The 21,410-nt window shown below is 36.1% G+C and overlaps 1 protein-coding gene across 4 annotated transcripts in view; it reads left to right on the plus strand.

Moving 5' to 3' along the window:
* Positions 1-287: 287 nt before the first annotated feature.
* The window catches only part of SCAF4 (SR-related CTD-associated factor 4), a 34,476-nt gene continuing 13,353 nt past the window's right edge, over positions 288-21,410 (plus strand). For 3 of the 4 annotated variants that reach the window (XM_010585267.1, XM_010585271.1, XM_010585270.1), the window contains exons 1-16: positions 288-368; positions 980-1,024; positions 1,929-2,090; positions 4,429-4,564; positions 7,025-7,164; positions 7,716-7,892; positions 8,257-8,357; positions 8,861-8,908; positions 10,065-10,173; positions 10,508-10,675; positions 12,064-12,149; positions 13,569-13,759; positions 14,711-14,811; positions 15,864-15,977; positions 16,695-16,851; positions 18,354-18,508. In XM_010585267.1, the coding sequence (XP_010583569.1) occupies positions 297-368; positions 980-1,024; positions 1,929-2,090; positions 4,429-4,564; positions 7,025-7,164; positions 7,716-7,892; positions 8,257-8,357; positions 8,861-8,908; positions 10,065-10,173; positions 10,508-10,675; positions 12,064-12,149; positions 13,569-13,759; positions 14,711-14,811; positions 15,864-15,977; positions 16,695-16,851; positions 18,354-18,508 (1,962 nt within the window). In that variant the 5' untranslated portion in view covers positions 288-296. The remainder of the gene's footprint in view (positions 369-979; positions 1,025-1,928; positions 2,091-4,428; positions 4,565-7,024; positions 7,165-7,715; positions 7,893-8,256; positions 8,358-8,860; positions 8,909-10,064; positions 10,174-10,507; positions 10,676-12,063; positions 12,150-13,568; positions 13,760-14,710; positions 14,812-15,863; positions 15,978-16,694; positions 16,852-18,353; positions 18,509-21,410) is intronic. The other variant, XM_010585269.1, reaches the window with a different exon arrangement.

Genomic DNA, 21,410 nt, shown 5'->3' on the forward strand with positions numbered 1-21,410 from the left:
TGGTACCATAAGCAGATACTAATTTTTAAACACAAATGGGACTTCGACAGCAGCCTTATCAAAGTCTGGTAAATCAGTGAATATGGGTTAGTTCACAAGGAAGATCGCTTTGAACATTGCCTAGAAAGATCTGCCTGTTAGTATCTTTGTTTCAAGGGCCAGCCAGCATTGTGGCGATACATAGTGTGGAATGCCAGTAATCAATTAGTTGTCTGAAATGTTTTCTTTTTGGTTAACTGCTTAAACTTCAGAATACGTTTTTAATATTTGTTTTCTCTGTTTAGCTCTTTTCACTGATGGAGATGAAACCTCCTATTTCGCGAGCAAAAATGATTCTCATCACAAAAGCTGCCATTAAAGCTATTAAGGTAAAGTACAGTAGAATAAACATGAAACTGTAACATGAGCAATGTTTTATTATTTTACTTCTAAGTAAATGCATCTCTGGATTTCCCAGTCAGCTTCATGGATGTTTTATTCTCGTTGGCGTTAAGAATGTTATAGAAACAAGGGGGTGGTGAATATAATATCTTGATTTTAGAGTAGTAGCATAATGCCAGCTTGATTTTTTTGAATCATTGCTTTTTAATGCCACACCCACTAAGGTGTTGTGATTTCTATGCAATAAAATTTTAAATGTTGCAGGATGCAACTGCACCGTAGCATATTAAAACATAGCGGACTTGCTTAGAAAGTAAGTCCAGAAAGCTCTCCCTAATGCTCTGGAAGCCCTACGTCTTTTGTGTACACACTGGCACACTTCTGACAGAAAGGATGGCTTGTTTCTGTGTGTTACCCCATGAAATAATTTTCTCTGTGCTAGATTAACTTAGCTTGATAACATACTACTTTTTAGAATGTGACTACAGTATTTTGTAGTCTTTCCTAAATGGTAGTAAGCACAAAGAGTTAAAATACTTCTAAAATGATGTGCCACAGTTGAGTAGGTGATAAATTAATTTATGTATTTATTTTCCAGCTCTACAAGCATGTTGTCCAGATTGTAGAGAAGTTTATCAAAAAGGTAAAAAATAATCTACTGATACAGATATTGTCTGCATCTGTTACTAGGTATTATTTGTAATGCTAGTAAAAAACCCAAAAGGCTTCTGCTATTTAGGGATTGAGGGAAGAAATTCTGTTTTATTAGGATTTTATACATTTTGGTATCTCTTTGTCTATATAATCTCATTTTAGTTTTCCTTACTATATTAAGAAGGGGAGGAAAAGAAAAACTGTGAAATTTCCCCTTCCTCCTCTACCCAGCAACTGGGGAGGAAACTGGAGGTATTGAACTTCAAATTAATTTTCACTGGGTAAGATAATACATATTTTCAGAAAATACAGTTTTCTTGCTTGGCTAGGCATATAGAACAACAGGCTAGAATGTAACACTAAAACCAAACTATCATGCTGCCTAAAGTAAGTTCCTCTGAGTAAACAGGAAAAATACTCTTTTTTCATTCAGAGTTCTTCAGAGACCTCCAAAGAGAAGGACTTTGCGTTAAACTCTGGAGAATAGAGTTGGTGGAAGTAGTTCAGTGCATTGAGTGGGAGGTAGCTTGATAGCAGAGTTGTGACAGTCTGAACTGTATTGTAGTAGACCTGTTGTTGTGGTCACGTGTTGTCAAGCTAAATGTACTTTAAAAGCAGTGGTTGAGAAGGCAAAGGCTGCTTCAAGCTATCTGGGTATATTTACCCTGTCCCAAATGTGAAAGCATGTTTCTCTCCTTTTCTTTTCCATTTCTATAAACAAAACAGAAGTAAAGCACTAAGAGAATTCTTTATAAACCAAATTAAAACAAATTAATATATATTTTTTTTCTATCCAAGTATACTAAGTATATATTTTGTGTAAGGATGTAAGGTGAGTGCATGTTACCTTGTTAGTATCACTGCATAATGGAAAATAATTTTCATGTTTTCAGTGCAAACCGGAATATAAAGTCCCTGGATTGTATGTCATCGACTCTATTGTTCGTCAGTCTCGTCACCAGTTTGGAACAGACAAAGATGTTTTTGGGCCAAGATTCTCTAAAAATATTACTGCCACATTCCAGTATTTGTATCTCTGTCCATCTGAAGACAAGGTACAACTATAATTTCTCAAGTGTTGTTGTGAATTGATAACAGTGCTACCTTGGTGTTTCCACTTCTGTGATAGCTAATTAGGTCATTCTCTGTGTTCATGGTAGTGAATGTTATTATGTGAAATGGTAAATCGTGATGAGAAAGATTATCAAAGGTGCTAGTGAAATGAAAGTTCTAGTTAAAATACTTATTTTACTTGTCTGCATAGGCAAAACTAAATTGATGAAGTTATTTCAACGGTGTGTGTGACTATGCCAAAATTTTTCTTCTTGAGGCTTCTTCAGGAAAACTTACTATGGAAGGTGGAGTCTCCCACAAAAAGAAAGTGTTATAGGAGAAGCTCTGGTGTTGTAGGCAGTGAAGGTTCTGCTCCCAAATATTTTCTAAAAAATCATCATGTTGATTTCTTCAGTCTTTACAAATCCCATGCTTGAGAATTTCATTGCTGCTCTCCATTGTCAGGACTAGTTTAAGGCACCGGTTTCCTTAGTTTTGTACTTGCTGATAGAACAGAGGCTTAGAAAGTTTCCTGAATTCATGATGGTCCAGGTTGCTACCAACAGGAGATGACTTTTATGCCCTCTGTCAGAACAATTTCAGAAGACTCCCAAGATAAGTGTGTTTTAGAAGTTGCCAGTTGGTTTCCAGAAAATCGCCTACTCTCTCTTTTTCTTAATTGTAGTACAATTGTAGAGCAAAATACTCTTTTTCTAACTGACTTTCACTAACTTTCTGACTAAGATTTTGAAAGGCTTTGATGCTCTGTAGTTTTCTAATGTGGAACTTTTAGACCTTTAGGCCTTGAATCTGATATTCTGGAGCTTCTGGGTTAATACCTTGGTGAAATAGAGCGGTCCCTTCTTTCTGTCTTTGTGGTTACCATTTTGTTCATCTAAATGAATTAGACTATCTGTGTCCTTTATGTAACTACCTGATATCTCACTGCTAAAATAATTAAGATGCTTTTCACTAGGGGAATAATACTATTTATAACATGCTTGCTTTAATGAATGTCCAGTACCTAAACAAAAAACCTGATCTGCAGATACACAGCAACTATGGTTGATTTCCAAAGAGAATGATACTATGATACAACTTTTTTTTTTTTTTTTAAACAGCCTTTCTGTAAGATTAATATGTGACTGAAAACAAGAATATTAAATTTATTCATTTTTTGGCCTTCATATTATTTTCAAGTCTTGTGGAGAGATAGAATATCTAAAGCCAAAAAATGCTGTTGTTTTAAAGTTAGCTGTTTTTCAGACCAAAATCTTATTTTAAAATAGCCATTTCAGGTTTCTCTCTAATTGATCTTATTGTAGAAAACATTTTGTGAAATTCTTTAATCGCTTATCTTATATAAGTATAGGTCTGTTTGCATGGGTGTATATAACTGAATCACAGTAAGACATTTTATTGTTGCAACAAGAAGGAACAGAATTGATTCATTCTTAACAGCTACAGTAGAAGTAAAAAGTACTTAAAATGTATGTGTGTGCAGCTCAGATGACGATACAAAAAAGACAGGTAAGACAGGTATGTCAATATAACCTGTATTCTGACTTTTACCTGCGTGCATGTTCCAATTGAAGCAGCACATCTAGTTAGATATTATTGTTTAATACTTGGATAAAGAAGGAAAGACTGATTTCCAGCTTGTTCCTGAAAGCTTCATTGTTCTTAATGTTAAAAAAAGAAACAAGCTTAAAATAACAGCTGACAATCAGAGGTTCTAATTTGATCTTTCTGCAGTGATCAGAATATTTTCCACTTGCTTTCCTGATGTTTTGAATAGTGATGGAGATGGGTTTTCTGGTGTCAACATAGGATTGGTTGGGTTAGTAGAAAAAAATTCAAGCAAACAATCTTCTATCTAACTTTAAAGCTTTGTTCTAGAGTTTTGGAATAGCACCCTAATTGCCCCTCTCTTCGTTAGGGTTTTCCAGCTTATCTTCATTTTCTCTGTCTTTCTAGTCGCATATGTTGTTTGTTTTACCCCTTTATGACTATCTGTGAGGAAATGGTAGGGCTGATGTGACTTCCTCTATTGTATATCAAACCTGGATTTTCTGACTGGCCAGAACAGTTTTAGAAAAATGGTACAAGTCACTTTTTATTAAAGCGGATGGTAAAATAAGTTGGCAGTTTTTATCTTTGCAATGTAAAAGGTCTTGCTGACCTATGTGACAACATAGGGGGGTTGTTAAATAGGTATGCCTGATTATGTTGAACTCGTATACTGTTCAAACCTTTCTTCTCAATGTACGGAAGATAAATTTGGAGTTCGTGAATTAGGAAAGCTGTGTTTAGCACTGATGCTTGCTTTTGTTTCAACAGAGTAAAATAGTACGTGTCCTGAACCTTTGGCAGAAAAATGGAGTATTTAAAATTGAAATAATTCAACCTCTTCTGGATATGGCAGCAGGAACTAGTGCCACTGCACCAATGACAGAAAATGCTACTAATAATGAAGGTATGAATGACATTATAACTTCTTTTAAAAGGATGAATGGTAATAGCTTGTTTGCTTTCACATTAAAGCGCCTACTAGTAGTTTCAACAGTAGCATATTAATAAGTTCAATTTTGTTGTCACAATTATGTGGAACATCTGAACTAGTTCTAAATAAATGCTGATACTGTACATCAGAAATTATCAGCAAGTGAACACGTATTTGGAAAATACACGAAATTTGTATCGTGTATGCACATGTACATACATATGTGCGCACTTCACTTACGGATGACTTCAATGTCCCCTCTTAAAAAAATCTTTTTTTTTTTCTTTTGGTATGAAATATTTGTCTTTTGTTTCTCAGTTTTAGAATTCTGATGTATTTTTTTTTTAATGTTAGAACCTGGCTAAGTAAAGCATGATCTTGCATGTTAAGAGCTTCATCTTTCTTTGAATCAACTTGATACCTGAAAGCAACAGCTGTCAGTCTTTTTCAATATGCAGCCCTGAAACATTTAAACTGGTGTTTCAAATCCAAATTCTTGAACAGTAAATGTGTGCCCAGCAGTAGGCTTTTGCACAGGCTACTGGTTGAAAACCACTGACCTAAAGAGTAAAGTAATGACAGCCTACCCACAGTATTTTCACTGACCTATTTTTATGCCACATAAAAAGCTGGTAGTGAGGTTACTGAATCATGGACGAGAATATGCATGCCACAATTCTCTCTTTCTCTGGAGGGCCTTCTTTTTGAGTTTGCACTCTATATTTCAGACTTAGCTTTGGTAACCTCATTATTTATTGCACTCATGTATGCTGGAGTAGGACTGGCAAAAAATGTAATGGAGTGAGTGAGGTGTGGTGACAGACAACAAAATAATGATGCACAATAGCGTAAGTGAAATCGTCTCCAGTGATGTTTAGGAAAGTGTATCCTGTTGAAAAGTTTTATAAACATGGCAGGGCAGGGGGAGGGAATGTCTTAGCACCTGAGTTTGGGTGCAGACTGGTGGCTATACAGTTTCATTCTGATATGACAGGTGAGTGGCACTATTTTTCCATCTTTGTCTCATCACTAGTAGTTACTGGTTTGGGTGCCTTCTGCATAAATTTTCATGTACAGAATCACTGATTTCAGTGAGATATTCAGATGCACCAGAGGGGATAATTTGGCCCTGAAATAAATATGCTAATGAATAATAATAAATATACTAATGCATTATGTGAAATAGAATCTGTTTAGTGCATAATGCTACAAAGTCTGTTTAGCTAAAAAAAGAGAGAGAGAGAAATGCAAATTTTCTCCCTTGAGCAAGCGAATATCCTTCTGAATATATACAGGAAATAATTGGGGAGTTAATTTATATTTAAAAACAATCACGTATCTTTTTGCAGTATTTTTTTGTAGCATCTGACTTCTGGGAAAACATTATTCAACATGTTTGTCTGCTTGCTGCATGTGAACACTGCAGTTATTTAAACTGCAAACAGATGATTGGCCTTAAAGAAGTTGGTATTGTGAGGCAAACATACTTGCTTAGTGTCTCAAACTAAAAAATTTTTCTATCTGTGGTGTTTTTTAACTGTCTCTTGTACAGTTTTATAATAGTCTATTAAAGTATGTTTGCTAAAGAATAGTTACTTGCTCACAGCATGAAGGAATTGATGGTATTACTTTGTACTGGCAAAATGTTTATTAAAAAACCCCACATTGTAATCTGAAGCAAAGAGAATGGGAATGCTGCATGTGTAGACAAAGCTAATAGCATGTCTTAAAATGTGATCTGAGTTTTAGTAAAGCTTAGTGGAAATGGGAGTCTTTTCCTGGAAGAATTAGTAAAAATTCTTTTTATGGTAGAATTTATCTATCAGATGCAGGTTTGGCTTGTGCCTATGCAAAAGTGGCACATGAAGAAACCTTATCAAAGAACAAGAGTTGCTTGTGAAATAATTTTTAAAAACCTTTAATTTTTACCAGACATTTCAGCAAAAGTTCAGTTACTGCTACAAAATAGAAAATATTAAGAGAAGCTCAGTTGTTCTTAAAATGAACCATTAGATGATAGATTTGTAATATTCGTCCAAAAGAATGAGTCCAGAACTTTGTAACCAGAACTAACATTCTAAGTGTTTTGATACGCATTGCTTAACACTGAGTAACAGTTTTTCTCTTAACTTTTCTAAAATTGTACAATTATAAACATTGAATTGTGCTCTAAAATACCATGCTGGACTAGCTTTCAGATACGCCATTTTTCTTTGTTTTCTTTCTTAGTGTATATAATGCACAGATGTGAGCAGTGAATGGAGCAGTTAAAGGCAAAATGAATAGAATTGGTGTAGTTTAAGTATGACTTTTTGGGTTAAATAGAGTATTGTAGATAGATGCTTGTTTTGAAGAGGTAGATGTACGCACTGAAGAGTAAGATGAATGTTTTGGAGTAATGTAGCGCTTTCTCAATTCCTATGAAACTCTCAGGTTCGCCGCCCCCTCCAGTAAAGGTTCCTTCGGAGCCCCCTCAAGTTACTGCTAACTCAGTGCCGACTGTGCCACAGTTGCCCAGTTCTGATGCCTTTGCAGCTGTAGCTCAGTTGTTTCAAACAACACAAGGACAACAGGTAACCTGCTTATATCTGGTTCCCTTCTAACTTCCGTTTTTATGTTAAATGAGGGGGAAAAAATGATAGAAGTAATATCCTTGATTTGAAGCAAAACAAAAAGCCTCCCTAAGGTCTTCAGCAGAAAACTTCTAAAAGTTAAAGTCAGTATTTGAATGATCTGTGACCCTTCTATCCAGTAGTTATGATATTTGAGGAAGACTCAGTTATATATTCCTAAATAACTAGTTCTGAATTGATGCAGTTACAGAGTTTCAAGAACAGGCAGAATAAATCAAACAAAATGTTGAGTCTTATTGTTCAGTCCACTTAAATGTTTGCAGTGTTGAAAGGCCTGAATACTGAAATCTGGGGATCTGTTGAATTGTGCCACTTAAGTGTTTAAAAAGTGACCTTTGGTCTTGCTGAAAGTTCTCCATAGTTTAGTCAGCTGTTGTTATTGTTCATCCTGTGCCATAGTCTAGTTTGACGTAAAATTTATACCCGACAACTCTTTCAGTACCATGTGTTTATGTAAGAATATGTAATTAATACTGTTTCTGGTTTTGTAGCTTCAGCAAATTCTTCAGACTTTTCAACAGCCTCAAAAACCCCAGTCACCAGTCATAGATAACACTGTGATGGCTCAGGTTCAAGCTATTACTGCTCAGTTGAAAACTACAGCAGCACAACCACCAGAACAAAAAACTGCTTTCCCACCACCTGAGCAAAAAACATCATTTGACAAAGTAAGTCTTTATTTGTTCTTTGTGTTTAACTTTTTCAGTTCAGCAGAAGACTGTTTGATGGATGCCTCAATGTCCTCCATTTGTTAGGAGAAAAATGATGTAAATTTTGTTTTTTCTCTTTCCGTTTGGAGGTCAGCTTCCTGTTTTTATACCCTTTCATTTTCTGAAGCTGAATAAAACTGGTTTTGGACAGTTTCTGATTCTGTATTAGAATATAGGTTTGTCTCTTTTTTTCTTGATTCTAACCTTGTCTTTAATTCCAGAGCTGTTAAGATATATAGTAAGACTTCAGTAATAAGGATATTTTGGCTGCCAATTATATAAGATACAGAAAAAATAGTTGGCTCAATGTCATTTCTTTCAGAAGCTGCTGGATCGGTTTGACTATGATGATGAACCAGAAGCAGTGGAAGATGCAAAGAAAGAAGATTCAGCTCCTTCTCCTTCAGTTTCTCAGCCAGCTTTGTAAGTTCTGTGTCATAATAGAATTAGCAAATCTTTGTTCTAAAAAATCTGTAGGTTAGAAATTCCAAGTTACTTCAGTGCTTAAATAGTACAAAGTTAAAATGTTAACAACTTCTGGTGTGGTTTTTTGGTTTTTGTTCTTTTTTGTCTTTTTACTTTGGTGATCCAGTGTAGGTTTGGCATGTTGCATCATTGATTGAGGAATGTGTTCTGTAGAAAAAAGCTCAGTTTTGTTTTCAAGATGAGTTCTGTGTTTTTATTGCACAACTGAGTGTGTCAGGGCATTGTTAGTAATCAGCTGGATTGCTTTGCTGACTGGGGAAAAGGTGCTATTCCAAACATTGTGGTAGCTTTAACTATTTAAAAAATTAAAATTGGCTTTGCAGCTTTACGTTTTCAAACATTAAATACTCACGCAAACTAACTTAGGATCCTGTTTCCCTTTTGATATGCATTATGGTAAAGTCTTAAATTACATGATCACATACTAGTTTTTTCCACAGGACCTCTCTCTCATTCAGTGCACAGGCTGGATGGTGCTCAATACCTGGGTTAGTCAATATTTCTTTTTTCCCTGCTTCAGTATGTGGCCCCATGTCTTACTTTCTGTATATGCCATCCAAACCCTGCTCTCAAAAACAGAATCACTAACTTTGTCATTAGCTTTCTTACTGTGTTTATCACTTTGAGCACTTTAATGTTCCACAAGTATTAGTTAATTAAAATGCCTTTTAAGTAAATTGGTAGCATTTTCCCTATAATACAGATGGAACTCTGGAGTACAGAAAAATGAGGTAGGTCAAACATAAGCACTGCTTGAGTATGCCCAACTAGAGATCATTGGACTAGGCTTTTCAGCATGTTTATGTTCTGTTTGTAGCACTTCAAAGCCTCTGTCCTTACTGCCTTATAGTTGTGTAACATGCCTCTGAAGATTGGATTCCAGTAGTCTTATTGTGGGCACACAAAATCAGTAATACTCTATATGAAAAAATGATCTGTGCGGAATCATCTAAGAATTATATGGCACCTGTGTCTTAAAATACTACAAAGTTCCATTTCACATCACCATGAAAGTCCTTTATCTTCCTGAAATCCTGTTCAGTTTTTTACACAAACTGCATCCTGTAAACAGGTCCTATTAACTGCACAGACCTCATTAAGTCCCTGAGCACTGTCCATTCTGTGTGTTGAATCAGGAAGTGAATGGCATTACTGTAATCCTTGAGTGATATACATATCCCTTTCTCCTCTGCCCTAAATTCCTCCTGAATTGAAGTTTTTTTCCCAGCGAAAGTATGCCCAATTTATTTTCCTTGAGGAAAAGGCTTACGTCTTTTGTTCCCAAAAGAGGAACTGGAAATGAAGAAAGTTAGCCTAAGGCAGACAACCTTCATGAAGAATTTCCATAGACTGAGATCTTTAGCAAGATCATACAAGTACAGGGGGAAGAGAGGCATAAACCTTTATGTAGCATTTCTTTAAATGTTGAAGGACTACTCTTAGAGTGGAGAAAAGATAAAGAAGCCACTCTGTCTCTTGTTTTTGTTTCCACTTTTTAGAGAGGAAATGGGATTATAATAAAGATAATTTTTCTGTCTAAATTGGAAGAAAGAGTGTGTAAATGTACATAGAAATATGTAAAATAAAGGCAAAAAAACCGTGTATATCTATTGACTTGTCTCACCTAAATATTACCGGTTTTAGTGGATTTCCAGGAGAAGGTATACAACAGCCAGTATTTCCTCAACTCCCAAATATGGATCCTTTTCAGCAGCGAATGATGGGAATACAGCAAGATCCAATGCGTCACCAGGTAACTTCAGGGTTTTCCCTTGTCCCTCTGTTATGTTTTCTATCTTTTGTTGTTTTCTTTGGTGCAGAAGTAAGGAAGTGGTGTTCCTATGGTGAAGTGTGAATATGGCTTAGCCCTCCAACTTTCCTAAGAAACGTATTTTTGTTCTCTGTTCCAGTCAAGCTTTGAAGAACAAGATTTTTATTTTATATACCTGAATGCTTGACCTAATTCATCTTTCTCAGGCTTCTGGTCTTTTACTGTGACTTTGGAGCAGAGATACGATTTTATTGGGAAAGCTGATGTAATTTTTTTTTTCCTAACTGGAAGTTTTCGTGTTTTTTCTTCTCAAAAGGTTCCACTTCCTCCTAATGGGCAAATGCCAGGTTTTGGTCTCCTGCCTACGCCACAGTTTCCACCCATGGCTCAGCCTGTGATTCCGCCAACAGCACCTGTGCAGCAAACTTTTCAGTCTCCTTTTCCAGTACAGAGTGAATCACACATGCAAAAAACACATCAGCAGGTGAGGACCCCTTGCAGTAAACAAACTAACTTAAATGCTCTAATACATGTCTTTCTCAAATGTGTATAATTTCTTCAGGAGAGGAAATTTCATGATAACCATGGACAGAGATGGCTGTGAGGTTAGCTCATCTGAGAGAAAGTTGGATAGCTGCAGTGCTACATGACAAGTCTGGTATTTCAGAAGTCTAGCAAAACCAGCATGTGTATGCTTTGTGCCTCCTTTTGTGAAAGGCTTTGGATTGCATTTTGTCCTTCCACTTCTCACTTTCCCTCATCCTCCCTTTCCTGTACCCATCATGCTTCAGGAATATTTTGTTCCATGGAATTCTAACAATGCAGTCTCATTCTGGAGAAAAACTATCTGGAAGGGTTAATTTTTAAGGCCCTGGTAGATCACTAATATGGTGGAAATGGACTCAGAAGTCTGTAAAAGTTTTAAAAAATCCAAGTGTAATGTAAACAGCTCTCTCTTGTTCCTAAGATGTTGGAGGATATTGTTGGTTCAGTAACTGGCTGCTATTAAGAAGAAATCAAAGAGCAAGTCTATTTATGAGCCTGTATTAAAAAAAAAAAAAAAAAAAGTTGAATATATTTGCCTTTTGTTCCAAGGAAAGGAAATCCGAAATGAGAAATAGAGATGGCACCAAGCTGTCTTTGTGATGACCTGTGATGTCACAGATTCTAGAATATTCTTGCTTTCCACTTGGAATAAAGGGACAATTCTTAAGAGTATCTTTGTAATTGTTTTTTTAGTCTTGAATTCTCTTGAATCAGTACATTCTGAGAGGTTGCTTGGTGGGAAGCTGTAGAGGATTTGGGCTAGGAAGGAAGAGCTGTGTTGAACTTACTGGGTGGGTTTTTTTAAGCAGGTTCTTGCATTTTATGTATTGTTTTGATGACTTACTGCTTCATTCTTCAAATTTATTGTATTGTAATTTGCTTATATATATGGCTTAAAGTAGTTTCCTATAACATCATGGAGAAGAGTTTTCTAGTAGGCCTTCCTTTGCCTGTGATTTTGATGACAGAGCAAGATCCACTGACTTGACCTTAAGGAATATAACCATATTCTGTGGAGATATATGTGGTGCTGAAATTGACTAAAATATGGAAAAACAATAATTTGCAAATTGAAAATGAGAATTTTGTGTAAATTATTTTTATTATGTTCTTGTAGTGGTTGTATTAAGTTCATTTAATACTGGACTGTCTCCCTGTTAGAGACTACAAAGTCGTGGTGAATCAGGAGAGTTGCATTACATTTTAATTTCACATATGTGAATATTCAATATAATTTTAGTGCTATTACATAATTTAGTGTAGGCATAAAATGAAATAAAACACTTGTGCTACTCACCCGTAACACCAGTCAACTTAATATTTTAGGATATGGAGGTGGAACAGCCACCAATTCAAGAGGGAAAACGACATGTTTCTGACAACAGAAAGTCAAGATCTAGATCCGCATCAAGGTAAATTAGTGAAAGTTCTTTTAGTGAGGGTATATATATCAGGTATTGGATTTTAACATAAGGAACTTAAGTGTGTCATGTCCAAAGACTTGAAAACGCTTTACTAATTCTGTACGAGTACTGAGGAGAGTTATGCTGATAATCTGGAGCTTGGAGAATCTGGTGCTGTGCTGCCAAATCTGTTGTGGGGTGGTAACTTCTAATTGAGATGGTGGTAAGTAGCTGAGAGGTGAGCTAACTCCTTGAACTATTGGTGGAGCTCGTTTTCAGTGCCTTAGAACATAGTCCTCTTACTTGTATTTCAAGTTGGCTTCTTGGGTGCCTGGCTCAGCTTACTTCCTCTGTGGTCATTTCTTGTAAGTGCCCAGTTGTGCTGTACAAGTTGGATTCTATGACTAAATGCCAAAAGACACATTTAGCAAAAAAGTCCATTTCAATTTAATTTAAGGATTAATTACAAGAAATTACTGTCTGTGTATTATTCTCTGCATGGACAACACTAGTGAAATTTCTTGGTAAAGTCAAAACTGTCAAGGGCTTTATTTGAATTGCCCTTCTGGAAGAGAGGAAAAAAAGAGACCCTTTCAATCTCTTACCTCTAAGGGAGCTGTGTATAAATACAGCTAAATGTTGTATGTGCTTCAATGCAGTGGTAATGAGAAACAGATTAGTGACTTAAGACGTGTGAACCTCAAAGTTGTCCACTTTCTAAGGAAGAGTGGGTATCTATAGAGTTCTCTTATTGGTAGAGAGTAACTTCTATGCCTGTCAATACTGACTAAATTTTAGAGAAGCAGAATGTGATAGCTTAATTTTGTCTGTGCTCTAAAGACACACAAGGAAATCCATCGTACTATGGGACTTTGCCTGTCACAGACGCAGTATTTCACATGTCTCAGCTGACCTAACAAACCTGGCTCCAATATTAAAGCAAAGCTATCTACTTTGTTATGAGTCTTCTCCTTTGCCAAGTTTCATATGATTTCTTTGAAGTTTTACCCTGTCTTCCAGACCTTGAGTGGTTTAGAACTTTAACATGATGTAAAATACAATTTCACTGGCAGAATTTATTTTTAATCTCTTTTTTAGCCATTCTTTTGTAAAAGCAATAAACATTTTCCTCATTTAAGCAGATGTCATTTTTTCTATGTTAACGTGGACATAGTTTTGATAGTCAACTTCAATACAAAATTAATAGAAGATAAGAAATTGAAAAATAATCAACTGTTTAGCTGGAGTGCATTAATGAGCTACTGTAATAATTTATTCTTGTTCTAAATGCATGTGAATGAGCTTGGATTTTTTTTTTTTTTGAGTGAACTCTTGCCCGATTATTTAAATAGATATCTGAAATAGTTATCTGTCTGTCAATGTCTGGGTCAGAAAGATTGAACATAAACGGTTGTTGGATTAAACTAGGTCACCTAAAAGGAGACGTTCAAGATCTGGCTCCCGATCTCGAAGGTCACGTCATCGTCGATCTCGATCTCGGTCCAGGGATAGACGCCGACACTCTCCTAAGTCTCGGTCACAAGAAAGACGTGAACGTGAGAGGGAGAGAGAACGCAGATCAAAAGGCCTTCCTCAGATCAAGTCAGAAACTGTTAGTGGTAAGTTTATTCTTCCTCTTTATTGTTGATGTAACTCTGTACATTCTTGTAGTACCATTTTTCAGATGCTCAAAATCTTCCTTGTTCATATATGGAATTGTTTTGTCTGTGCCCAGTATTTTCTTTAATGAATATTAGAGCTCTGTGAAGTTGAAGATATTACAGTAGATACTATGCCTACATAAAATGGAATACTAAGAAGACAAACAGGTGTTTTAGAAAAACTGTAAATGTTGAAGAAATACACTTTTTGTATCTATTAGACTTTTAAAAAAAATTTAACATTGACAAGTCCACTTACCTTCAGTATATGATATCTGCTCGGAATACCCCAGAAGACAACTCTTAATCTGATGTGTGTTGTTTTTTAAATTTTTTTGTTCCTTCTTCTTGGGTTTAATGCTGTTTGTGGGTTCCAAGACTCATCCAAACAGAATAAAAGTAAACAGTACTGTGATTTATTTTCTGAACTGTTGTAAAGCTGGTAAGAATTAAATCCACCACACATCCATGTACTTCCTTTACTCATAGTAGACTATTTGGCAGTTTTGGAATATCTCTAAGTCAGAAATATTTTGGCTGTAAAATGGGGAAAGAAAAAGCTGAAACACCATGATTTTCTTTTCCTTCCTTCAGGACATATAAGGTAAAGCAGATTGAGCAACAAGAAGTTGAGCACATTATTACGATTTTTCTAGTGATTCAATGTTGTGTGTCTTTCAAACCAGGAGGGGAGCTTTGACCTGGAAAACACACAGGCTAATGTTCAGATTTCTGAAATAATCCTGACTTTGCCTGTGTTAATAGACAAAATGTAGTAGTTGTCTTCTGAATATACCTGGGGAGTGTGGAATCTTCTCTGGAGTTATCATGTAAAATGAGAACATTCTTTTTTATATACATGTATATTTCTAAGTGCTCTTACAATCTGTGTTAACTCTTTAATTGTAGTTTGTAGTACTACGCTTTGGGTAGGACAACTTGACAAAAGGACAACTCAACAGGATGTTGGAAGTCTTTTGGAGGAGTTTGGCCCAATTGAATCAATAAATGTAAGTATAAATGATGCAGTGTAAGCTACTTTGATGTGCCTTGGTTACAAAAAGTCTTTTCAGACTGTTTTAAGACAGCTTTATTTTTGATACATTGAAAAGAGTCAAGAGCTCTCATTTTCTATATGGTTGTGTTTTCTAAGGTGTGAACTTAATTCATTTGGCTGCTGTGTAGAAAACCAAGAAGGCAGTAGCTTTAGTTTCTTGAAATTTAAAAATGTGCTTGGGGTAGTACAGAAGATTATCCCATTTTCATAAAAAACATGCTTTCTCTGGAGAGAATTGAATGAGAAAGGGCTATTGAGGAGATGGGTACAGAATTACATACTGTGCTACTAATTCCTTGACTGCTCCATTTTGTTTGATTATAGAAATGTGGACTCTCAGCTGGTGTTCTTGTGTCTTTTGCTTGTTTCTTTTCTGTCATTTTAGTCATAATCATGGAGAACTATTGTTAGGCTTTGCTGTATTTAAGGATATTTTTATATATAAATGGTAGCTGTTCCTGTAGCTATAAAATTTCACTTAAACAAACAAAAAAGAAGTGACTGTAATTTTCTTCCTATTCCCAAATATTGTAAAACAAGACAGAAGTTTTTTCTCAAATGCATTACAAATAATAAAAATTATTACAAAACTGCAGATAAAACTGAATGTGGAGGTGCAGCTGGCAGCTTGTGGTATATGGAATGAAGTGGGGTATTAGTGCCTTGTTTCCTCCAACAAAGTAACTAATTGTCAGACCACAGCATTTACATAAATACTACTGTTTAAGAATTTAAAGGATTAAATATACAACAGTCATCCATATTCTCACATGGAATAGAGCTTAAAACTTTCCACATAAGAAGTTGCTTTTAATTTACTAGAAATGTGTACCAGAAGATGCTGGCTATCTAAGCCTCGTAAAATAACAGTCTCTTTCGTACTTCCATAGTCCTTTTTGAAACACCTGCTGATGTTCCAGCTTACTGTAATTGAACACTTGTATGTTGTTCATTACTTTGTTAATGTGCTAGCAAAACCAATTTTTTTTCTGAAAATACAAACAGATGATACCACCTAGAGGATGTGCCTATATTGTAATGGTTCACAGACAAGATGCTTACCGTGCCCTACAGAAACTGAGCCGAGGAAACTTCAAAGTCAATCAGAAATCTATAAAGGTACTTCTTGGAAAATGTCAGGCTGTTCTAAAGTTACTGTAATTACTGTAATCCTTTTTAATCTGTTCTAGACTTTTGGCTATTTTAGACTTTTGTGTATTCTGCATATGGTGTTCTGTAAATTTATGTGAATGGACCAGTTTTTTTCTTGATAAGTATTCTTCCTGTTCTGTAATGTGGCTAGTGGGACTTGTATCAGTTTCCTTGAAAGACTGCCAATAATTGTCTATTTAACCAACAAAAATGGTGTCCTTTTAGACATTACAGTGGACTGTAACTATATTTTTCTTATTGGTGGTTATTTGTCTTACAACTGAGTTTAATTATATATGATAATCCTATAAAGAGTACTAATAAGTAAGGAAGAATGCATTCATTAGTGAAATTTTTCCTTTTGTAGAACATCATATTAGAGTGTGACACTGTCCTCTGAAGGGAAATAGAATTAATTTTAGTGACTGGGGAACACTTGAAGAAACTACCTTTATACATTTTTACAAATTGAGTGCAGGAGTCAAGCCAAAAAATAAGAACTGAGGCTGCTTTAAAAAAGTCTTATTTCAGAGATTCGTAACTAACCTATTTTTCCTGCTGTTTCGATTACAGTATTCTTTTTGCTTTTTAGCCTCAAATGGTAGTGCTGTTTTGTGAGAACTAAATATTAAATCCATTAAAATGGAAGCATTTTACTGACTATGTATGTTTTCCACCCCCAAGATTGCATGGGCTTTGAATAAAGGAATAAAGCCAGATTACAAGCAGTATTGGGATGTAGAATTAGGTGTTACTTACATACCATGGGACAAAGTGAAACCTGAAGATCTTGAAAGTTTCTGCGAAGGAGGAATGTTGGACAACGAAACTCTTAGTCCAGGTAAAGTGTTGGTACATCTTTAAATGGTTTTAAAAAAATTGTCCTTTGTGCTGGTGTATTGAAGTTGGTGTGGCTGACTTTCATGATGCTGTGGTGCACATAAAATCCTTGAAATGGCTAGGTAGTGCAGCATGCATAACCTGTAAATTGGAGAGAGTTTGTAAGCAGTTAATGACAGTCCCTCATCAGGAGTTGTGCAGCTGTGTTTCAAGGGGCTGGGCTAAAAAAGCATGTGGATACCAGGTGACCTGTCAGCTGTGCTAGTATTTGCCCTTGATGGTAAGGCATGATCCAAGTGAGTTGTACTTGTTAGTCCCAGAGCCAGCTTGCCCACCGCCCTGGTTTATGAGAGGAACCCCCTAGGAAAGGAGCCTGCCTTTGGAGTACTTGTGTGGCAATTGAGCTGATGGCAACTTTATAATTTCTAAAAAACGTGCCTATGGTTTTCACGCTTGTGACATTTTCAGTTCCTTTAGCAAGTCTTGTATTTATAGGGACCTAATAGATTTCTTGTTATTTTGCATGTAAGCAGTGAAAATATCAGGCTTCTATGGTTGTATTAAGAAAATGACACCTGCTATAATCAGCAGCTTCAAATCAGTTACAGGCTTCAAACCAATATAGAGTCGCTAGTGTGTTGGCTGTTGTGATTTTAAAATTAATATTAAATGAATGCAATACTTAAAAATTGGAATTGCCTTAAGTTCTTTGGATTGCTGCTCCAGACTACTGTGTTGGTTTTAACCACTGTGTGAAGTGCTATCTAGTTATTGAAACATTATTTCAGGGTTTTGTCATTCTGTCCAATTTGCCCTAATTAGGTGGTGATTATTATGAATAGTAGCATCTCTTCATGATAAATACACAAAAATAAGTTGAGTGTGTATTTTAAATGAAAGTAACGAATTATAAACATAACCTCAATGCGTTCCAGTCTTATCAATGCTTTTCTCTTTCCCATAATGCCTCTTCACTGATCTATTTTTTTCTGCTTAGCTGTCTTTTCCCAGGAAGTTCTGACAAATAATAGGAGCCATATTTCTTCTATAAAATGAGCTTAAAGCTATTTTTGATGTTTCTCTTATTTTGCTGCGATTCTTTATTGTTGTATTCTCCTTTTCCTTGTTGAAGACTTGAAAATGTTGTTTTCTCAGAAATTACTTCTTGAATTAGTGAAAAAGGTGCTACCTTCTTGCTCGAGAGCAATGGAATGAATCTGTTGAAAGCTTGTCCCAAAACAGCCTTACTGTTTTTGTTACAGATAGTGTGTTTCAGAGTCCTGGGCATGTATAAATGCTGTCAGTGCGAAGAATTGTTAAATAACTAATGAAAAGAATAAATTTACTTGCTATGTTTCAGTGATTTGCTGTAGTGTGTTTGAAGTAATTTGGAATTTTTATTGGCAGGAAATATGTTTAAATGCTTCTTAGCTCTGTTCTTCGGCTACTTGCCCACTTCTACTGAGCTGATACATGTATGTTTGGGGTTTTTTTTTTGTATAGAGTGGAAGGGGATTCCCAAGAAGTCTGAAAATGAAGTGGCTCAAAATGGAGGCGCAGAAGCTACACATAATGAACCAGTGTCACCTATTCCTAAAGCTTTACCTGTTCCAATTCCTGTTCCTATGCCTGCACCAATAACAGTACCTCCTCCACAGGTAAGAGTTGCCTTCTCATTTGCTCCGGATGTCTAAACAAAGACTTACTTTAAATAACAATTCAGTACGGCAATGCATAAGTTAAGGAGAGGGAGGAAGTACTATGAATGATAACTAGTTGATTTTGTGTGTGTCATGTTGTTGTCCCTGGTTAAAAATGCTCTTGTTAGCAGACTTGCTATGCTGTCAGTTTATGAAGATAACTCTCCTGTGCCATAAATCGAGTATGCACCTGAAGTCCATCATTTGAGCTTCTTCATGTAAAAAAGCAATACAGTCTCGTAGAAGAATATTCCTTTTCTGCTAAGCCACAGTGGCAATGGAGGACTTGGAAAAAACCAAACCCATTAGGGTTTGAAGCATGTTTTGTGCCCAGCAGGAGCAGAGCATCTGGTTTGATTTCCCTGAAAAGGGATGTAGTTTGCATGTACCAGAACAGCCCTGGAAACTGAGTCAGCATGTGGTTAGTGGAAATGATAGAGGATTTGCTCCAAAACCTTGTTGCTGCTTTAATGCTAATGTAGACAGAGTGTATGTGTGTCTGCCAGATTTTTATTTGATGTATTGTAGGACTGTACTTTAATATCTCTTCTCTCAGTTCCGAATAAATTATTGCAGTAGATTCTTCTTATTAATGGGCTGAATTGCATCCTCTCAGTTTTATGATTGCATTTTTTGTTTGTTTTCCTAATTAATTTTCCTCACTGTTGGCTTAAATAAGCTATAGACCTTTTAAAATATGCACATTGCTTTTATGTTTGTTCATACTGTGTATACTCTCTTTCAAAAGCCTTTGGGAATTTAATATAAAAATTTTCATACTCTTTCTCTTCAGTCAAAGCTGATGTTGTAAGTTCATTCGCTAAAAGAACACTCTGAAATTTTACTGTTAGTTTAAGTAGCGTGTAATAATAATTACTCCCTCCAGGGTTTTGTAATCTGTATTTCTTTTAGCTTTACTTATTGACAGACATGTTACTACTTTTATAGTAATAATTTCTTTCTTGTCACTGTTAAAATAGTAGTATACCTCCTCCCAAATGGGAGGAAGTCTAAATTAAACTATTTTACGTCTTGAGAAAATGTGTTTATGAACTACAATATGGCAGACACTCAGAAAAGATCAAGAACTCAAATTATTTGAAGACATATATAATTTAGCCAATTATGTGATTTGAGAACATATGTTGAATTTTGTGTTGTTTTGACACAGAATTCCTGAAATGCTGTAAGGTATTATTAGTGAATGAACACCTAAGTCAAATTTCTAATTTCAGAGGTTTTTAATAGCCATTAACTGTAATAAATAGTAGTGATTTTGTTTATTTTGCAAATCCATTCTGAAAAAGAAAATGTAAAGAAAAAAGCCAACTAGTTTGAGAATATATTGAGTGTGCTGATTGCTTGTCTCAGCCTCATCAGCTTCAGTTTTTTACTATGGCAAAGAAGCTTGTGTCTTCACAAATTCAGACCAGGATCAGAGAACTGTATTTAGTCTTCGTGTTTGGTTTCGCTATGACCTTTTTTTATGCTGTTTAATACTGACCAATTCAGTTTTCTTCTCTGGCCATAAAATTACAATAGTTCAATAATTTGTAAATAGTTCTTAAAACTTACAAATTAAGTTCAGCTGTGATGATGTTAGTAGTCTTACTAAAAGTAACATGTTTTGTAATATGCAAATGTGACCTAATACCTAAAAGGAAAAAGCTCATTATATTCCACTTCTTTTGTTTAAATAACTTTGTAGAGTACCATAGCATTTTAATTAACTGAGGTATTTTTGTCCTCTGATACAAATGAAAGAAGTTCTGCTTGTATTTGGCTTCAGTGTTCGGAACCGTAAGAGGTGGGGAGGTAGTTATGAGTGCTGGGTAGCTGCTCATGCTGCCCAGCCTGGAATGGGCATCAGTACACTGGTACCAGGTTGCTCGATCCGTCTGTCCAGCTGCTCCTCTGTTAGCCATGGAAAGCACCCCGCCCACCCTGGTCCCTCTGACTGGAGAAGCAGGTTTGATGCGTGTGATATGTCAGAACAGGCTTTATGCATTGTCCTGATTCAGGCTGCAGTGATCAGGCATAGGGCTGCCTGGCAGATAACCCCAAACAGCTTTGACTACATGATTCCCATAACTTACTCCCTTTTTTTTCACTTCCTAACCTTCCTTTTTGTTGTGCTTTTGCTTCCCTTTCTCTACTCCAGTCTCCTCCCAAGTAAACAACTCTCCCATAATTATTTTTTTCCACGGTGGTCCCAGTTTTGCTGCATCTCTACCCAGATTTGCTATTTATGATACAATTACCTAAGTAATATTGTCATAGTATGTATTCCTGGATATGATTACTTATGCACTGTTGGCCTCACAAGGAAGGTCCTTTTTCCTGTAAGATCCCCAGTGCTCCTTTCTGGTTATCTGTGAAGTTTGGCTATTGTTCACAAAGCACCTTGTTAACCAGCTGCAAAATCCAGCTATCCTTTATGCTGCTGTCTGTAACTTGTCAGCTTCTCACATTGTTATCTGTCATGTCTGGCAGTTTCTTGTATTGTGTCCAGTAGCTTCTCATGCCCGTAATGCCCTCCATGCCCTTTCTCATGAAGCTTGACTTCAGGCCAGGGCCTAGTCAGCAGCTTTGTGGTCTGCCCACAGCGCTGACAATCCCACACTTAAAGGCAGGACGGGAAGGAGCTGCATTACTCCTTTCTCTGGTAGAGCCTGAATGGGCCTTCTGTGCTAGCCCCCTGCATGGGCTGCACACATAGGGATGGAGCCCTGGTCCACTGGACGTTACCTGTGACCAGTGTAACTCACTGCAGACTGACCTTCTGTTACTGCCAATATCACCTTGACCCATGAATGCAATCTCTATGTAGTAAGGCACTTAAAATCGGTAATGTCCTTTT

The sequence above is a fragment of the Haliaeetus leucocephalus genome, unplaced genomic scaffold, assembly GCF_000737465.1.
Source record: "Haliaeetus leucocephalus isolate CR32 unplaced genomic scaffold, Haliaeetus_leucocephalus-4.0 Scaffold93, whole genome shotgun sequence".
NCBI classification, from domain to species: Eukaryota; Metazoa; Chordata; class Aves; order Accipitriformes; family Accipitridae; genus Haliaeetus; species Haliaeetus leucocephalus.